Source organism: Gymnogyps californianus, chromosome 2, assembly GCF_018139145.2.
Source record: "Gymnogyps californianus isolate 813 chromosome 2, ASM1813914v2, whole genome shotgun sequence".
NCBI lineage: Eukaryota > Metazoa > Chordata > Aves > Accipitriformes > Cathartidae > Gymnogyps > Gymnogyps californianus.
Window position 1 is genome coordinate 70496051 of NC_059472.1, and position 17726 is coordinate 70513776.

At 38.0% G+C, this 17726-nt stretch overlaps 1 protein-coding gene across 1 annotated transcript in view; it reads left to right on the forward strand.

The window, feature by feature from the left end:
- Positions 1 to 17361, forward strand: part of CLPTM1L (CLPTM1 like) — a 31414-nt gene extending 14053 nt beyond the window's left edge. The window contains exons 8-17 of the mRNA XM_050891046.1: positions 1447 to 1531; positions 3288 to 3391; positions 5986 to 6051; positions 7179 to 7229; positions 7878 to 7960; positions 9181 to 9215; positions 9519 to 9574; positions 9656 to 9700; positions 13619 to 13734; positions 15035 to 17361. Of these exons, the coding sequence (XP_050747003.1) occupies positions 1447 to 1531; positions 3288 to 3391; positions 5986 to 6051; positions 7179 to 7229; positions 7878 to 7960; positions 9181 to 9215; positions 9519 to 9574; positions 9656 to 9700; positions 13619 to 13734; positions 15035 to 15113 (720 nt within the window). The 3' untranslated portion in view covers positions 15114 to 17361. The remainder of the gene's footprint in view (positions 1 to 1446; positions 1532 to 3287; positions 3392 to 5985; positions 6052 to 7178; positions 7230 to 7877; positions 7961 to 9180; positions 9216 to 9518; positions 9575 to 9655; positions 9701 to 13618; positions 13735 to 15034) is intronic.
- Positions 17362 to 17726: the final 365 nt, after the last annotated feature.

Genomic DNA, 17726 nt, shown 5'->3' on the forward strand with positions numbered 1-17726 from the left:
AGATAAGAACTTGCTGGGCATGTGTTGTGGTTTAACCCCAGCTGGCAACTAAGCACCACACAGCCGCTCGCTCACTCCCCCCCAGTGGGATGGGGGAGAGAATCAGAAGAGTAAAAGTGAGAAAACTTGTGGGTTGAGACAAAGACAGTTTAATAGGGAAAGCAAAAGCCCCGCACGCAAGCAAAGCAAAACAAGGAATTCATTCACCACTTCCCATCGGCAGGCAGGTGTTCAGCCATCTCCAGGAAAGCAGGGCTCCATCACGCGTAACGGTGACTTGGGAAGACAAGCGCCATCACTCTGAATGCCCCCCCCCTTCCTTCTTCTTCCCCCAGCTTTATATGCTGAGCATGATGCCATATGGTATGGAATATCCCTTTGGTCAGTTGGGGCCAGCTGTCCCAGCTGTGTCCCCTCCCAACTTCTTGTGCACCCCCAGCCTCCTTGCTGGTGGGGTGGTGTGAGAAGCAGAAAAGGCCTTGACTCTGTGTAAGCACTGCTCAGCAGTATCTAAAACATCCCTGTATTATCAACACTGTTTTCAGCACAAATCCAAAACATAGCCTCATACTAGCTACTGTGAAGAAAATTAACTCTGTCCCACCCAAAACGAGCACAGTGTGTTGAGTTTCTTTATACTTACATTACATAAAATTAATTTGGTTGGAAAGCCTTAGACTTCCCAGGCATATTCATTTATTTTTTCCATTCTGTTTATCAGGTTGTAAGATATCTGTAGACTGAGACTAGCTGTTCTGATACTTTTTTCTTTTGTACATCATTTGCCCAAATTAAAAAAAATACACTTTTTCATAAAATTCTTTGGCCCAAGAATTTCTTGAATCTGTGCTGCTTTTTTTTAAGACAGTGAATGCGTAAAGGAAGTACTGAAAAATATACTGAATGAAAATACTGAAAAAAAACTCACTGCAAACAAATTTAATGTCCCTGAAGTTTAGGTCAACTTCTTAGTGATGAAACAGAGATGAAACCTGACTTGCTGTATTGTAGGATTTTTTTTAAAACTTTAGTACTAGCCTAAATGGACTATCAATCCAATACAAAGCACTTTGAATCTAATTAAGTGTGGCTTTCCCTGGTCTGTCAAGGAGGTGAGCAATTTCTCAGGGTCCTCATTCTTCATCCTCTACCATGTGTTACCCTGTATTGGGTCACTGGCTTTCTTTACAGGATACTGCATTGTGCAGCATTGTAGTAGTTGCAGTGTTTGGAATTAATCCTGTCATTTTGCACTGCTTTTAGAGCTTGGGCTTCTAAAACAGCTTTTCTTTTTAGCTTTTATTTGTGATGCTTAATTTTTATTTCTGAAGCTTCTAAAACAGGTTTTTCTTGAATTCCATCTTAAATGCATTTTTAACAGTTCAGCTGGCAGTCTCTAATTAGTGCATGTTTCAAGCAAATGAGTATGTCTCTTGCTATTTGCAGCTTCTCTTTGATTTCCTTGCATTCAAAAATGACATCAGTTTTTGGAAGAAAAAGAGGAGCATGACTGGGATGTCTACAAAAGCAGGTATGGGCCAGAATGCGAAGTGTTGTGCGTGTGCTGCATAATAGATGCTGTGTGTTTTCAGTCTTACTCTAAGCTGACACTTTGGAGATTCACCAAGATGGCAAAATGAGATGTTTTTGTGTATGAAAAGAAGATGGCTAACAGGCTGGTTCTAATTTTGTTAGCATTGTGCTCAAGTATCACTTGCTTTTAAGCACTTATGTCGCTTCCAAGGTTTGCCTGTCTTGCAATTGAGAATTAGTTTAATATTAAGTCAGTTACCATATTTCCCTTGCTGAAGGAACAGAAAAATACTTTGAGAAAAGAATGAGGACCAGAAAAAAATGCCATGGGTGGAAAGAATGTGCTATCATGGGTAATGCTGTCCTGCGAGTCACATGTGTTCCTTGTAGATAACTACAAGTTCCAGAATATTTGGGTGGGCAAAACGCTGTAGTGTAACGCTGCTGTTTGATTTGGGCTTTGATGTAAACAGGAGCAGTAGAAGCTCTGGGGGGGTGGGGCAGAGAGCATGGGAGGGTTGAGTTGACTTGCATATAGGAAAGATGAGAGAGACATAGTGGTCTGACATCTTGTCAAGCCTTCCTAGAGACAGATGAAGGTAGTAGCCAGCCCTGGACACTTGAGTTGTAACACACCACCACCCAGCCATGTTTATTGTGCTAATACTTACTGCTTGTTTTTCTGATAGATTTTTCCATTCTGATTATAAACCAAAATGGTAAACCTGGAGTCACTTGACCTCTGAGACTATCCTAATTCTGTCATGTTTACAGATTGATTAAAACATGTGAGGAATATAAATACCAGGAAAAAATTAGGCATTCTAAATTACGATGAACAGCAACATGTTTTTCTCATGTGGAGAATCCGTTTATCATCTTTATCAGAGTGCATTTTTTTTTGTAAGGCATTTATACTGCTGTTGGCATATGTACACCAAAAAGTTAGTAAAAATTCAAAATGGTCCATGGAATTTCAGAATTAAGTGTTAATTGCCAGTTTAAACAGTGAGTGAAGTCAAATTGGAAAGACTGAGTGACAAAGGGTTTTTTTAACCTTACTATCAAAGTATCAGTCTTCAGTCTCCAGTAATTGATGGTTCCGTCCTCTCTTTAGCGAGCCTTAGTCACCTTTCTGCCTGTATCTCCTTCTTGCCCTGAGGGAGAGGTGTGACAGGCAATTGCTCTGGAATGGTACAGTGTAATTGTTAATGTCTGAGTGTGTTGTAGCTCTTCGCTCTTTCTGTCCCTGCTTAGGGGGATGGATATTTGAATATAAGAATTAGTTGGTAGACACTGATAAGCATCCAAGGTTTTGCAAAACCTGAAAAATAACCCTAAAATATACTACTTAACATTTACAAACATTAAATTAGTTGCATGAGTTTCAAAGACTGACATTACATTACCTCAGAGCCTTTCAGCTTCCTCAAGACAAGAATCATGAACATAGTTCATAATAGTACTGATACATTGCTGAATTGCTGCAGTACAGAAGTCTTCCTTAAATATTCTGATTTCCTTTCATCTTTTGTGATAAGGATTTCATAAAATGTTTTTGTTCCTTATTTGCCTGGAGGTATATAGATCACTGGCTGTTTCTAGGACTACTTGATACATCAAGATGTATATAGGAGAAGTTCATGCTTAAACTGCATAAGACAGAATTATAGTAAATAGGCCAACAGTCTTCTGTCATCTCAGCCATTCATTTAAATATTAATAAGCCTTTCATTTTCATTTTTTCTATCTAGTGCTTTGGCGGTGCTTTAGTACTGTGGTAATATTTCTTTTCCTTTTGGATGAACAAACAAGTTTATTGGTACTGATCCCAGCAGGCATTGGTGCAGTGATTGAGGTGAGTTCTTAAAGCTCTAGAACCAAATACCAGTATTCGCAGTAACAGCCATAGTTTATTGTAGAAGAAGAATGCTAAACTAGTTACTGGAAAAATACTGCTGTAGTATGGTGTCTTAGCAGCACTGTTTAACTGGCTTTCAGTGGCAGAGGAGATGGTGTCCCTTTATCAGATAACTAAACTGGAAGGATCAGGTTTTTCTGGGATGGGCTAGCTGGTATTGTGGAAACCAAACATAGAGCTATGGTGAGATTCCTTCCTGTCACATCATCTGATAGGCATTACTCCTGACCAGGCATGTATAACCATGTTAACAAGCCTTCTCGGAAACATTTGTCAAAGAGCAGGCTGTGTGCCATTGCACAGTGCCGCAGGTCTGCAGCTTTCTCCCTGGCCGTAACTGAGGTGCCTGGGGAAGGAGGAAAAGGAGGAGACCCCCGGCTGTGTTCATTATTCCAGAAGACCGTGTCCAGTCAGTGGGTTGCAGGAACTGCTTAGAAGCCTGCTTTACGTGTAGTAAAGCACAAAGTCAGCAGTAATGGGAAGGGGAGATCTCTCTACCTAGCATTGCTTGCAGATCTATTTACTTCTCAGTATTTAAAAGTAAGTTCAGGACTCTCACGTGGAATTTTTGACTACACATCTGTTATAGTTGCAGATAATCCCTGTGGAAACAAAACAGTTCAGAATTTTTAGTTAGTGATTAAATTGTTGAATGCCAAGTCACAAAGCGATCCTTAAATTTCAGCTTATTGTATAAAACAGATTAAGCTCTTGTGAAAACTATGAACAGTGGTGTCCTAAATAGTACCATTTCATTGACTGTAACATTATTTTTCAGTATGTTGAGATTTTTAAGCCTGATGTATTTCTGTGTGTTAAGTTTTCTGTATCAGATTTTCTGGTATTTTTGTTCCTATAAATAGCAATTTAGTCTTATATTTCACACTTTCTTTAGCTGTCTGAAATTTTAACTAAGTTTCAGGGATAAATATGTATCCCTATAAATATGCTACTTTTGTAGAATATCTTTTATTTTGATCCTTGAAATCTAAATAACTAAATTCAAAAAAATCTAAAGACTTCAGAAATTCAAAAACGTCAAATGATTTAAAAGTGAATCAGATCAAGAAAAGTGATGCTTTTGTTTGCTTGTAGTGGGGAAGAAGAAATAGCCCTGGTCTCTAAATCACTTTTTTTCCAGAAGTTTTAATGGAAACCAGATCAGGCATGTATGGTGGTAGGGTAACAGGAATGATCAGCTATGCTACAGGATTTAAGTGCAATTAAAACTGTTAGGATTTTGCATTTCTCTTTTGTAATGAAGATGGATTTCTCGGTTGCCACTACCTAAGAACAGGCAGATTCAGATCTCATTTGGTCGTTGTGCCTGTCCGAGATTCTTCTTGGAGCTGCCCAAAGATCTGTTAAATAGATCTCTCTGAGATCTGTAGTTCCTATGACTGTTTGGCTCCTATCACCTTTCTCATGCACCTTATTTTCCAGTATGTTGCTTTTGGATTGCAGGCTGGGAGAACTGGGTTGAAAGGATTATATAGGAACACTGTATGGAACACTTAAATTGAGGGGAAATGTTCTGTAGGTTGTGTTGTAGTAACATCTCTCAAGTGATGGTGAGATAACATGGTTGTCTCAAGGTGAGAATGAACATATGCACTATACATCTCAAAGGAATTTGTCTGCTGGGAAGAGCTTTTTCACAACTTGTTCTTAACATCTGTTTCTCATGCAGTACTAATAGCGACATTGCTTCTGTAATAAGTAATTTTGTCACTTGCATCAAAGATGACAGTAAAGGATCATCTTTACCGTATTGCCCTTTTCTGTTTGGAAGATATTATGGGTGAGAACAGAATATTGGTGTATCTAAAGTTAAACAAAGAAACCTTGTCCACAAAAAGCTTCATGGAGCATAGCTCTCCTGGTGAACTTACTGCATTGCCTAAGTTGTTGAATCTGTATAGCAAGGTGGGTACATGAGTAAATTTTCAGGTGAACTGAACCTTTGGTTACATTAGGGTCAAGCTGTTACAGCTATACAGTAAGTAGCCAGACAATTCAGTGGATTCACTGACTTTTGCTTGTAGCCCACTACTGAAATGTAATGACCATGTAAGTGCCCACTTAATCACTGTTAGGAGTTCCGAGGCACCTTCATCTTGCAGATCCCAGCTGACCTCGAAGACATGTAAAAACCTGCTTGGCAGGTGGTTACTGGAGAATTCTCTAAATGCCTGACCTGGGGTGCGTGCTGGTGCTGAGAGGAGCTAACTCCTACCTAAGCGCTGCAATACAGATATCCTGGAAGAACTACATTATTTCACTTAAAGTACATCATCTGATATGGAGATTTAATAGTGCAGGCTTCCAGTGTTGTACTTGTCTGGTGACACAGCATTTGGTTTGTATAGAGATGCAGGCAGTGTGCTACAATCAAGCTGTTGCTGCTTTATGCAATGGGTGCTCAAAATAGATATTCTGGGGTCTTGATTCTGATTATCTGAATCCTGCATAAGACATTCCTTTGGATAATCTTTTATTTTATGTGCACATTTTGGTTTTGCTAATCACAGCTCTGGAAAGTGAAGAAAGCTTTGAAAATGACAATCAAGTGGCAAGGCTTGAGACCCAAAATTCAGGTATAGTAGACATTGGCCTGTTAATGATTACACTCTTGAGTTGTCCATCTGTTTCCAGATTACTGTGCAACTTGGCTTTTAGTGAAATGAAGATTTAAAAAAACTATAAAAGTTTCCTATGTACATCTTCACTCTATGGATGGCTTAATCCAGAAGCTGGACAAGCGTTTTCAAACATGAATTTCTTTGATAAGTTCTGTAGAAGAAGCAGCTATTTGTATGTATTTATGGTGCGAGAAACTTCAGAACTCCTCTGTCAGTCCTGCTAAATCTTAACAGGCGGGATTGTACTCCTGCCACTGCGTTGGAAAGGCACTCTTAACTGACATTGTGATTTGAAGTAAGAAACTGAATTTTTCATGAAGCCATAGGTATAACTTCTCCATTGTGGAACTAGTAGATGATGTGACACGTTCTGGGGACAGGACAGTCTTTGACAAATCCTCTGGCTAAAAATTAAGTCCTGAGACTGTTTGCAGAACATGCAGTGGCAGCAGGGATTCAAATTAACTTTTTTTTTGACATGAGTGTAATCTTTTTAAAGTACAATCTACATTGGAAGTTTCTCTTGTTGGTAGGAGAAACAGTTGTCTAACCTTCAGTGTTTACTTCACAAGTAGTACTGGGGTTTTGTGCTGCTTGAAGTCTCTGCATCTTGAGTGGCTGATGGCTCTGGTTGTTCCTTTGTCAGTATTCAAGGAACTGTGTTTAAGCAGTCACAGTTTCTGGAGATGTGGAGATAATCCATAACTGACCTCTTCATGCATGAAAATGGTTATGGTTTTTAATAATGGCTTCCTGTATCTGCCAGATTCTTAGCCACTTGACTTTGCTTTTGCTTTGTGAACTCTGCTGTCTCAACAGCATTTTCCTAAGCAAAGAAGTCTTGGATGTTTGGTGTAAAATGTGAAGGGAAAAACTAAACTTTTTGCCTACCCTGTACTTAGCAGGCTGCACAGGACATTTGTATGACTCCCTTGTATAGAAGCTTATACGAACTTTGAACTGTTACCTAGCTTAATGTCTAAGCATTTTGGTTTGCAGTTTAAATCTCTGTTTAGGGAGTCGGACAGCAAGTGCTTTTCCCCCCAGTTCTGACTTGACTATACTTTTTATATGTATTGCAGTTTGGTACATACAATGACTCTGAAAAGAAAACTGAGGAGTATGATACCCAGGTAAGAGGGAATCCTGTGACTTCTGATCTATAAAGTTTATATATGTGGCCTGCTGATTGACTTGTTTCGCTCTTTTTATTGCTACAAGTGTATTTTCCATGTTCTCATAGTTGTCAAGTGGATCATCATCGTGTGGATGATCAGATAGTGAAGATTAATTCTGATAATTTATGAAAAGAAACAGTGAAAGAGTTGTTTTGTTAGCTGAATCTGGTTGAAACATTTCTCTGAGAAGCAGAATTGCAAGTGACTTATCTGAAGAGAAACATCTTAAAGGGTTACCATTCACAAATTTGAGAATTGATATTTTTACTTGTTATTTATACTGGAGGAATATTCATGTGCTTCCTGATTTCTGAAAGGAGTTGAACATAGATGGCAACATTGGTGTTAAGCATAGAGCTACTCTTAGACTCTGACCTTCGTGCTGCCTCTTGGTGCCTATGCTCTAAGGTGCTCAGTTGTCTGAACTGGGCATTGGAATTTTCACCACCTTGTCTAGAACTGGAAGCATACTGGAAATAATAGCAGACATTTGGGAATAGGAAAAGATTTTCAGGAAAAAAATTATGTGGCTGTTTCCTAGTTCATGCCATGAAAAGTCTGCTGTATATAAAATGTGAACTAACAATTTTCCTTGTCTATTAGGCTATGAAATACTTGTCATATTTGCTCTATCCACTGTGTATTGGAGGTGCAGGTTACTCCTTGCTGAATGTCAAATACAAAAGGTACTGTAAATCTATAAATGATCTTATACAGAATTGAAACATTCTCCATTTTTTCTGTATTAATTAATTGGAGGTGATGGGTTATGGAAATCAGTTATTTTAGTTTGTTTGATTCATAAGCCAGGAACTGGAAACTTCCTCATTCTATAGGATCTAAAGCTGAAGAGTCTAGCTGTTGTTTTAGCATCCTGTGAGCTACAGGCTGTTGTATTTTGCAAGTAACCTAATATTACTGTAGTATAGAATTCAATAGCTTGCATACACGAGTAAGCTGTCAATCAGAACAGGAGGAAGAAAGCTGCCATTGATGTTCAGAGAACTGATAAGGTTACAGGAGAGATGAGAGGAGTTCAGTGATTGAATCTGTCCAATAACAGAGAGAAGCAAAAACTGTCCCAAAATTATTTGCTCTGACCAAGAGGTTCCTCTGTTCCTAAATATGATAGCTAGGATGGCAGGCAAGCAAAAGTTTTTAAGAAAGTACTCTCTAGTCCTTTAGAGCCATGGACTTACTGCAACATATTGATACTTCAGCAAGAGCTGAAGACTCAATATGTCATGAAAAGGTAAAACACTTGTCCGCTTTCACTCAAAATAATACAGCTAGTTCATTTTGTATTGGAGGGATACAAGCAAGTATGCAGCCGTGAGACTTTGTTGTAGAAAAAAATCTGCAAACGCAAGCATGGTGACAGCCATGTAGACACATGGTTTTTTATAGTCTTTAGGCCCAGAAGGGATGGGAGGGAGAGCAAGCACTAGCTTAAAATAACGTCAGAAAGAACTAGTGTTGTTGCATACATGAGCTGTTGCACTTGTACTAGAAACTGGGGCAATTCCTGGGCTATTAGAAAAATATTTTTTTCGGAAGGTTCTTGTCTTAGTAAGGAGCTAACAAATATGCAGCACTTAAAAATTCTGCTTTTCTCACAAAATTCTGGAATTAATTCAGCACTGCAAAATACTAGATGCCAGGTGTTCTATGAGCTGTAGCTTAAGAAAGTGAAAACAATTCATGTCATTAGAATTTTTATCGTTGTTAAATCTGTAAGGAAATGTGATGGAACAAGTAATCTTAACAGCGGATTATGCTTTAATCTTGCAGGCATTTTCTGATGCATTTTTTAGATGCTTGTGGATTAGTGATATAGAGCATGTATTACAGGTATATATTTTTGGCTGAGGTGAAAAAGTAACTGGACTGTCGTCTTTGTTTGTAGCTGGTACTCCTGGTTGATTAACAGTTTTGTCAACGGTGAGTCCCTTCTTATGTTTTTTTTTCTGTTCATATTTCTTCAAACAGAGTCCAAGACTCAAAAGTAGAAAATGAACTGCTGTCAGCTGGATCAGTGTAATATAGAACAATAACTTGACTGTAGGTTCCAAAATTATCACAGTGATTGAGAAAGGGAGAAGAATCAACCTAAAGTGAACAAAAGGATTAGATGCATCTTCTCTCCTTAGGAAAATGAGTGTAAATCTCTAATTGTGAAAGTGTAGTTGTGTGATGTACTTCTGTTGTGCATTTGTCTGTAAGTTTTCTATATTTTATCTTCAGGAGTGTATGCTTTTGGATTCCTGTTTATGCTGCCCCAGCTGTTTGTAAACTACAAGGTAAGATTGAAAAGTGATAAAAGACTACTTTTCTAGTCTCTTCTTCCAGACCTTATTACAAATTGCTATTTTTATTCCTAGATGAAATCTGTTGCACATTTACCATGGAAGGCTTTCACATACAAAGTAAGTAAAGCTCTAATTTAAAGATTGGTGCAGTCATTTTGGAAATAATTTTCTGTAAGAAACAGCTTAGTAATAGGTAGCTTAAGGCTGCCAGGGCTTTTTTTTGTTTAAGAACTAAACTTGTTTGCAACTGTCCTTTAAAAAAAAAAAGAAACACTGATTTCCATTTTTCATCATGACTTCCATATAATGAGAATACTTGCATCCTAGTTTTGATGATAATACTGTTTTTTGTACTGTCAGCTGTCTTGCGTGAGTGCAGATGTTGATCCTGCAAATAAATTAATCAGTCTCAATTTAATGCATTATTTTAGGAAGAGAGAGATTATATTAACAAAGGATAGTTCTAAAGAAACAGATAGGACCAGAACAGATAGACCTTATTTTGGCAGGTTCCAGGAGCTACCAGAGACTGAAGTAATGTACACACTGTTCTGTGCTGGAGTGGTAATTCTGAGCTTCTGGGCAGTGTAGTGACAAATGTTTGGTGGGTTGGTACATGGTGGAAGAGGGGCTGCACGGTGGTGTCCCCACTGCCTAGACTGCCCTTGTAGGAAATAATGCGATGCTGTAGCAAAGCTTAACATCAGACCTTGGAGGAGGGGAAGGTGAGTTTATTTCAAAACAAAATCAACTTGGTAACCCTTTGATACCTGCATACCCACAAGCACCCACTTGTGTGTCCAAGTGGTTTGTGTAGTATTCAGGCACCAAGATGGATGTACGCAAGTATCCCAGTCAGGATTCCTTGCGCTGATATGGAGGACAAGGGACACCCACTGTTGAGTTCCTATGTCTCCTACGTTCTTCCTCAGTTGGCAACTACGTGCTAGTTTTGTTCTTGTACCCCTGAAGAGCTGATAGTGTTTTGACTCCATCCTTTCCCACCTCTCTGAGTCATTAGGATTTTTGTACTGTCCTTTGTTTTCCTGATCATTGTGTCCTGAGAAACCCTGACCAGATGTGCTGGGATCATCAAGACCTTGATGCCATCAACATGTGCCCTTTTTTCTTCTGCTTCCACTCGTAACTGCTTTCATTTATTCTTTGTGCCAATGTATTACAATTCCCCAGAACATCAGTACTTTAAAAGAAACAGTGTTAAAAACTGCTCAAGACATGGTGTCCAATTCTGAACAGATGATCTGGGACAAAAGAACTAATATCTTAAAATTTGAAGTGCCTTTCATAGCTTTTCCATTTCTGTGAGCCTACAGCAATAGCCCAACTTTCTGCTGCCTTAATATTTTTAAGGAATCAGGGGGCATCTAGGAAAACAGATTGAAATATAGCTGATAGCAGAATGACAACTAAACAGTGTTCGATATGGAAATATAGTTAAAAATAAACATCTAGTGTTTCAGACATATACTAGGCAAATCAGCATGTTTCTTAATAGAGGGGAGTAAAAGGTATATTAGTGAAGTAATTTCGCAATTTTACTTCAGCAACAAAATACAATAACTGAGCAGAGACATCAGCAGTTAAATAGACAACAAAGGGAGAGTATTCAAGCATAACCTTTAAAGCAGTAGAATTCTCTTGCTGAATAGCCTTTTCTTACAGAGCATTTATAGTTCCTGTTAAGATGCCAGAGGCTACCCACAACAAAGGCTTGTGTGTATGTAGAAAGAAGTATATGATGTTTTCAATTATGTTTAACTTACTGGGCTTTGGAAGGGGAATTTACTATTTCCTAGCAGATATTTAAAGTTGCTTGCTCTCTTCTGCACTTTGAAGAGTGGAAAGAATAGTCTGAGGTCTCATCTGCAATTGTGGTTTTAGAGAGCTTTGTTTTTTCCTTAATTTGAACTCTTTCCTGTTTTGGAAGACCTTGGCAAAAATGAAGATTATTCTAACTTTCCGGTTTCTGTAGTCTTTACGTTTATGCCCTTTATACTTTTATGAGGAGTACCTTCAAATGAGGTAATCACAAAAGAAAACTAGCTAGACTAAATAATATTAGATGGGCTGCCTTGATGCATTCAGTTTCAACGGCTTATGAGGAATGCCTAAGTGCCTGAAGAATGGAGCACTTTACTTTTTCTTCCTTTCATCACTGTAGGATCACTCACTTGGGTGTTGACTTGGAAAGGCCGCCCTTTCCAACTTGCCAAGGTTTTTTTTGTTCCATGACAAACCTTCTTTGCACAGGCTTGAGAAGTGCCGTCCATATTCTTTGATCACTTCGGATTGATGGATTAGTTTTGACTTGCCAGGAAGAGCTTTCCTGTTGTAACTAATCAGAACTCTCTCCTGTCCAACACCCTGATCTTCTGCTGATGCTTTGTTTAATCATAGAAACACTGGTTCATTTTGAAGAGTGAGTCCTTCTGTGCTTAGAGAATACATCATTCTCCTCCTTCTTATGATATAGATTAATGTACAGCTTGCTAATATTGAAAGCAGAAGCCATGTTACTGACTTGGTTTGTTAACCCAACAGTGAATATTCTCTGCTGGATTGGTTTCCTGCTGGTTTTAGTGAGTTGAAACAGTTTATTGCACCATATGAGTACTAGAGCTGGTGCACTGTAAGAGTTGATTTCTAGTCCTCCCTGTAAGCTAGAGCCAGGTCCAGAGGAGTTGCCCTTCTGTTTACTTTCTTTACCTTCTCTGACAAAATATTGTTGCCTTTGAATGCTGGGAGCCTGTTTGCGTTGTGTCCTGGTTTCGGCTTGGACAGAGTTAACTTTCTTTTTAGCAGCTGGTACAGTGCTGTGTTTTGGATTTAGTGTGAGAATGATGTTGATAACACTCCGATGTTTTAGTTGTTGCTAAGTAGCGCTTATCTTAAGCCAAGGACTTTTCAGTCTCCCGTGCTCTGCCAGCAAGTAGGTGTGCAAGAAGCTGGGAGGGAGCATAGCCGGGGCAGCTGACCTGAACTAGCCAAAGGGGTATTCCATACCATGGAACGTCATGCCCAGTATATAAACAGGGGGGAGTTGGCCGGGCGGCGCGGATCGCGGCTCGGGAACTAACTGGGCATCGGTCAGCGGGTGGTGAGCAATTGCATTGTGCATCACTGGTTTTTCTCTTCCCCCCTTCCTTTTTTGTTATATTCCCTTTCATTACTATTACTATTATTATATTTTATTATTACTATTGTTAGTATTATATTTTACTTTAGTTATTAAACTGTTCTTGTCTCAACCCACGAGTTTTTACTTTTTTTTTTCTCTTTCCTCCTCCTCACCCCACTGGGAGGGGGAAAGGGGAAGCGGCTGCCTGGTGCTTAGTTGCTGACTGGGGTTAAACCACGATAGTTGCTTTCCCAGCAGATGTCTGGGAATTTAAACTTTCTCACTTAGGAAAAAGTAGTGAGAAAATATTTCATTATTGCTTCAGAAACAGAACCTATAGTATACCTAGGTCAGTGGAAATGGTGTAGAAAACTATGTCTCGAATAAGGAGAGCACTGAAAATATATTTTAAAATCTCTCCAAGGCTGTCAAGTTAACGTTCTTGAGAGCAGCAAATTAACAAGTTTTTACACAAATTTCAAATTCCCACAGAAAATGAAAGTGAATTGACATTCTGTAAATCTTAAATCATTTGAGTAATGAATGAATAAAAGGATTTCTTCCAGTTTCTTTTAAAGATTTCACTGAAGTTGAATCCATGTTTTTTCCCCTCGCATGACAATACTCTCACTTACCTGAAGTAGTCCTACTTCCTTTTTACTTGTAACTATAATAGTGTGGTCTGTAGACAGTATGGTCTTCATTAAAAGAAAGCACTTCAAAGTTTGCATTAATTAGTTTTTCAGCATAACCCTTAAGTATTGTTATAAATATGGAAGTAGTCTGTGTTCCTACTGAAAAATATAGTTCTAGGAAGCCTGTTTCCTGTAGCTTTGTATGACAGATGACTTCCTTTCTTCACAGCCAACTGAAGTATACTTTTCTTTTATTTGTAGGCATTCAACACCTTTATTGATGATATATTTGCTTTTATCATCACTATGCCAACATCTCATAGGCTGGCGTGCTTTAGAGATGATGTCGTGTTCCTGGTCTATCTTTACCAAAGATGGTATGCCTTTCTTTAATATTCATCAGAGTTTTTACAGCGCTGTAGATGGTTGCAGTCTTGTTGCTATAAAGAACTATAAAATAGTTTGGGATAGACTTCAAGCAGAACTTTTATGCTATAGTAATATATAGTATGGTCTGGATAATGGTAGTTGTGTATATGCCTAGTGAAGGGAATGATGAGCAGGGGATCCTGAAAAGGAGATCTCAATACAAATAAGAGGAGCAAAAGCGCATTCCCATAACTGACAGTATTCCTGGACCCTTTTTAGCATGCTAAGAGAGTAGTCAAGAGATTCCTCTTCTCACAGCACTCACAGAATTTTTGTCAGTTACCCCTTTTCCCTCCCCAAAACAGCAGTCCTCCCTTTCAGCAGATAGTTTCACATTTTCAAGTTACAAAAAAAATTAACCTGAGACATGAATACCTGAAGTAAGGTGAAGAAGAGCAATTCTTATGCTTGTATTCAGAAATCCACTTAGGAGTTCTGGGCTTCTAACCCTTGCTGAGGGGCTACATCTCTACGTATGCTCAGTATCTGAGGCATGCTTTCCAAGTTGCTCTGCAAGGCACTAGCGAAGGATGTTTTCTGATGAGGGGTCACCCTGTTCTGCTTTCCTCTCTATCTAGTTTTCGAACACAAGTTATCAGGTTCTCTTGTAAGTTGAGTATCTGACAAGTTTCAGATTCGATTCCTTAAGTAATTAAAATCAGATGGGGAAGAGGCTATATGCAGTAATCATTGAAATGTTGTTCATAAGTGAAGCTACAGAAACTGTATTCTTGTTCCCAAGAATAAATATTTATATGTGGAGCAAACAAGAATTTAAGCCAAGTTCACGTTATACCAGAATATATGGATGTGTACGTCTAACTAATGATTAATACTAAATGCGGACTTCAGTTTTGGGTTTATATAATCACACATAAGTGTAGTAAAATAGGTCCCCTTCCAAGGTATTTTTCTAGAAGTTAGGAGCTCAACAACTTCTGATAGGGGCTGGGCACGGGTTTCAAGTTTGAGAGGTATCCTGGCTTGCTTGAGAAATACTCCAGCCAAGCTTTAGGGGAGCTAATACATCTCTTAAGAGGCCCTGTTATGAGACAGCTGATTAAGCCTTTAATGTGAAGAAGCTGATGTATCTGTATCTAATCTTCAAAAGTGTTGTATTTTTTTGCCACAAATGGGAATAGAGAATATGATGAGAAAGAAATTCACTTTTAAAATTAAGTAGCACAGAACTGCTTAATTCCTCCAGGTAGCAGACTATTGTAACTAATTGTTTGTTTTTTCTGCCAGGCTTTATCCTGTGGATAAGAGCAGAGTGAATGAGTATGGAGAATCTTATGAAGAAAAGCCAAAAAAAAAAAGCTCATAGAGAATAACTAAGAATTGAAGAAGATTCTGACCCCTGGACTCTTACTGGCTTCATGTATTATCTGGTCTTAAGGAAGGAGAAACTTATTTAATAAGAGTATTTTTAAAGCTTATGACAGAACTACATGGACAATACATCTTCTATATTGCCAAAATCTAGTTTTGATATCCTCCTATTTCAAGATCCTCTTTTGTCCTCACAAGGTCCACAGTCTGCCAGATGTCATTAAATAAACTTCCTGCATTTAAACTTCTCTTCAGTGAAAACCTAACTGTCCTGACCATTGTAATTAATACCCAAATCTATGTTTTTAAGACAGCTCACTAACAAAGTGTGGTGGCCGTGCCACTAGGTTATGAAAAGTGAAAAGCTAGTGTGTCACAGCAGAATAGAGCATTATTGCCAAACTGGAGGCTGTCAAAAATAAAATGTATAATACTGGATTATATGCTAATTACAAATCACTCTCGTTTGATAATGGAGATAATCACGATTTCTAGAATTTCCATTAAAGTTGTAAATTGTATGTGGGCATTTAAGTTCATAGCTTAAAAAAAAAATTGTTGGAAATACAGGATGAGACAGATGTTAAAATTCAAATTCTGCCACGTTCTTAGCCCATAACGTGGCAGAGGGTTTCAGTTGTCTTAAACTGAATGAAGATGTGAAAAAATTGTAACATGATTTCTTTCGATATGTATCCAAGTTTATATAAATCCTCCTGCATTGTTGACAAACCTTCTGATTTCTTGGCATAGCAGGTATTCATATAATGCAAATCATTGTTATGTGCTAGGAAAGTCTCTTCACACATCTTAATTCTTCATCATGTGGTACCCCAGTGACGTACTAGGCCAATTCTCTCATGTTTCAAAGGGAATAATTCCTTGGTCTTTCCCCTCTCCCTCCCTGCCCTGTTCTATTTATAAGATGAAACGCACATCATTCAAGTGGAATGATTTTGCTCAAATACAATACAGGTTCAACAAACTACCTGGATACAGAGAAAAAAAACCAGCCTGGTGAAGAACAGGTGTCTTCCTTTCACACAATTTAAAATCCATATTCCATGGGAACAGTTCATTAAGGGACGTATTTTGATCTGTTTCTTTCAAATCAGTAAAAATGATCAGGTTGAATTATTATACCAAAATTCAAACTTCACAGCTGTATCTAGAAAATCATGGTTCTAGATTTTTAAAAGCAAGTTTCTTAGTAACAGTAAGTGAAATACAGAGTGCATTCCTTTCAGCAGCAAATAAAATGCAATTAAAAAGAAAATCTAAAAGGCAGAACTCTAATTTCCAATTCTAGTTTTGCTTTGGTCACTAAGTTTACAAATTAACCCTAATGATTCTTAAGTTTGTTTATTAAATTGCATGCTGTTTGTGCAAGGCTATTTAACTTCAATTTGTCATTGATTGAAAATATTAATTGAATAACCTTGAAGAACATGGATCTACTCCTATAGTCTGTAACTACTTCATGAAGTAGATTTTGTCCAGTTCTGATACTGCAGAAGTCTGAACGTATAAATACTTGGGTCCCAAAAAGATACAGAAATGTGCCTAACTTCTTTTGTTGCAGACTCTAGTCTTTCTTATACTGAAGTGCTCCTTACATGCTACTGGCAATGGAAAGGAGTCTTGAAGTGAATATTTAACTCATGTTCATGTTAAGGTGTCTTTACACTGTTAATTGTAACTAAGGAGGACTGTTGATTTTAGCATTAAACATACATAAATAAGTCTATGCAAAACTAGGGTTGCATTTGCTATATCTTGTACCTGTTCTGGATTTGTTTGGAAGGAGCTCTTTCCTGTTAAGCAAACTAATTTGGGACTCCTATTTCGTAATAACAGTGAAATGTAAGTGTGTGAAAATTTTTCCTGATACAAATAATGCATATAGCACATTCCCTTTTTGTGCCATTTCAAAACAATCAAGTCATTGGTTCTTCTAGAGTAGCTTCTGAAAGTCCAGAATATCATATTCAGGTATTTCTAATGTTTCATCACTCATTTTTGTATGTAGCTGTTGAAAAATCACTCTTGCACCTTTACATGCTGTGAGTTTATTGGTCTTCTGTCTTGCATTTCTGATGACAATGACCTTATAATATCCTATACAGTAGTCATAAAGAATAATAAAATTAGAACATTTTAAGTCTTTAACATGAGTGAGACTTTCCTGTTCAAGTCATTGTTTTATGCATTCCATTTCCAAATAAAAGACTTGGCATATGGAATAGAGAGTTGCCTTTTGTTGTTGGAAAGAAAAGTGGTGAAAAACTGTAAGTAGTGTAACTTTGGAGATATTAAATGAAATGTTTTAACTTTCTAGTTGTGGAAATGACATCAGCTTAAAACACAAATGTTCTGTATGCGGTTAACGCAGAAGAAAAACATACATAAAATTTCATTGAATGTATTGCAGCTCATGCTGGATTATCAGTATCTGTGATCTATTTGAGAGTTCAAGAGTAACTTAAAAACTTCCTCACTTCTAATAGGATTAACTGTGGTGAGCAACTAGGTGACCATCTCGCATTCTCATCGTCATTAGGCTTGTAATGGCTTTGAAAGTTAAAAGATTGCAGTAATTTGGGGGTGG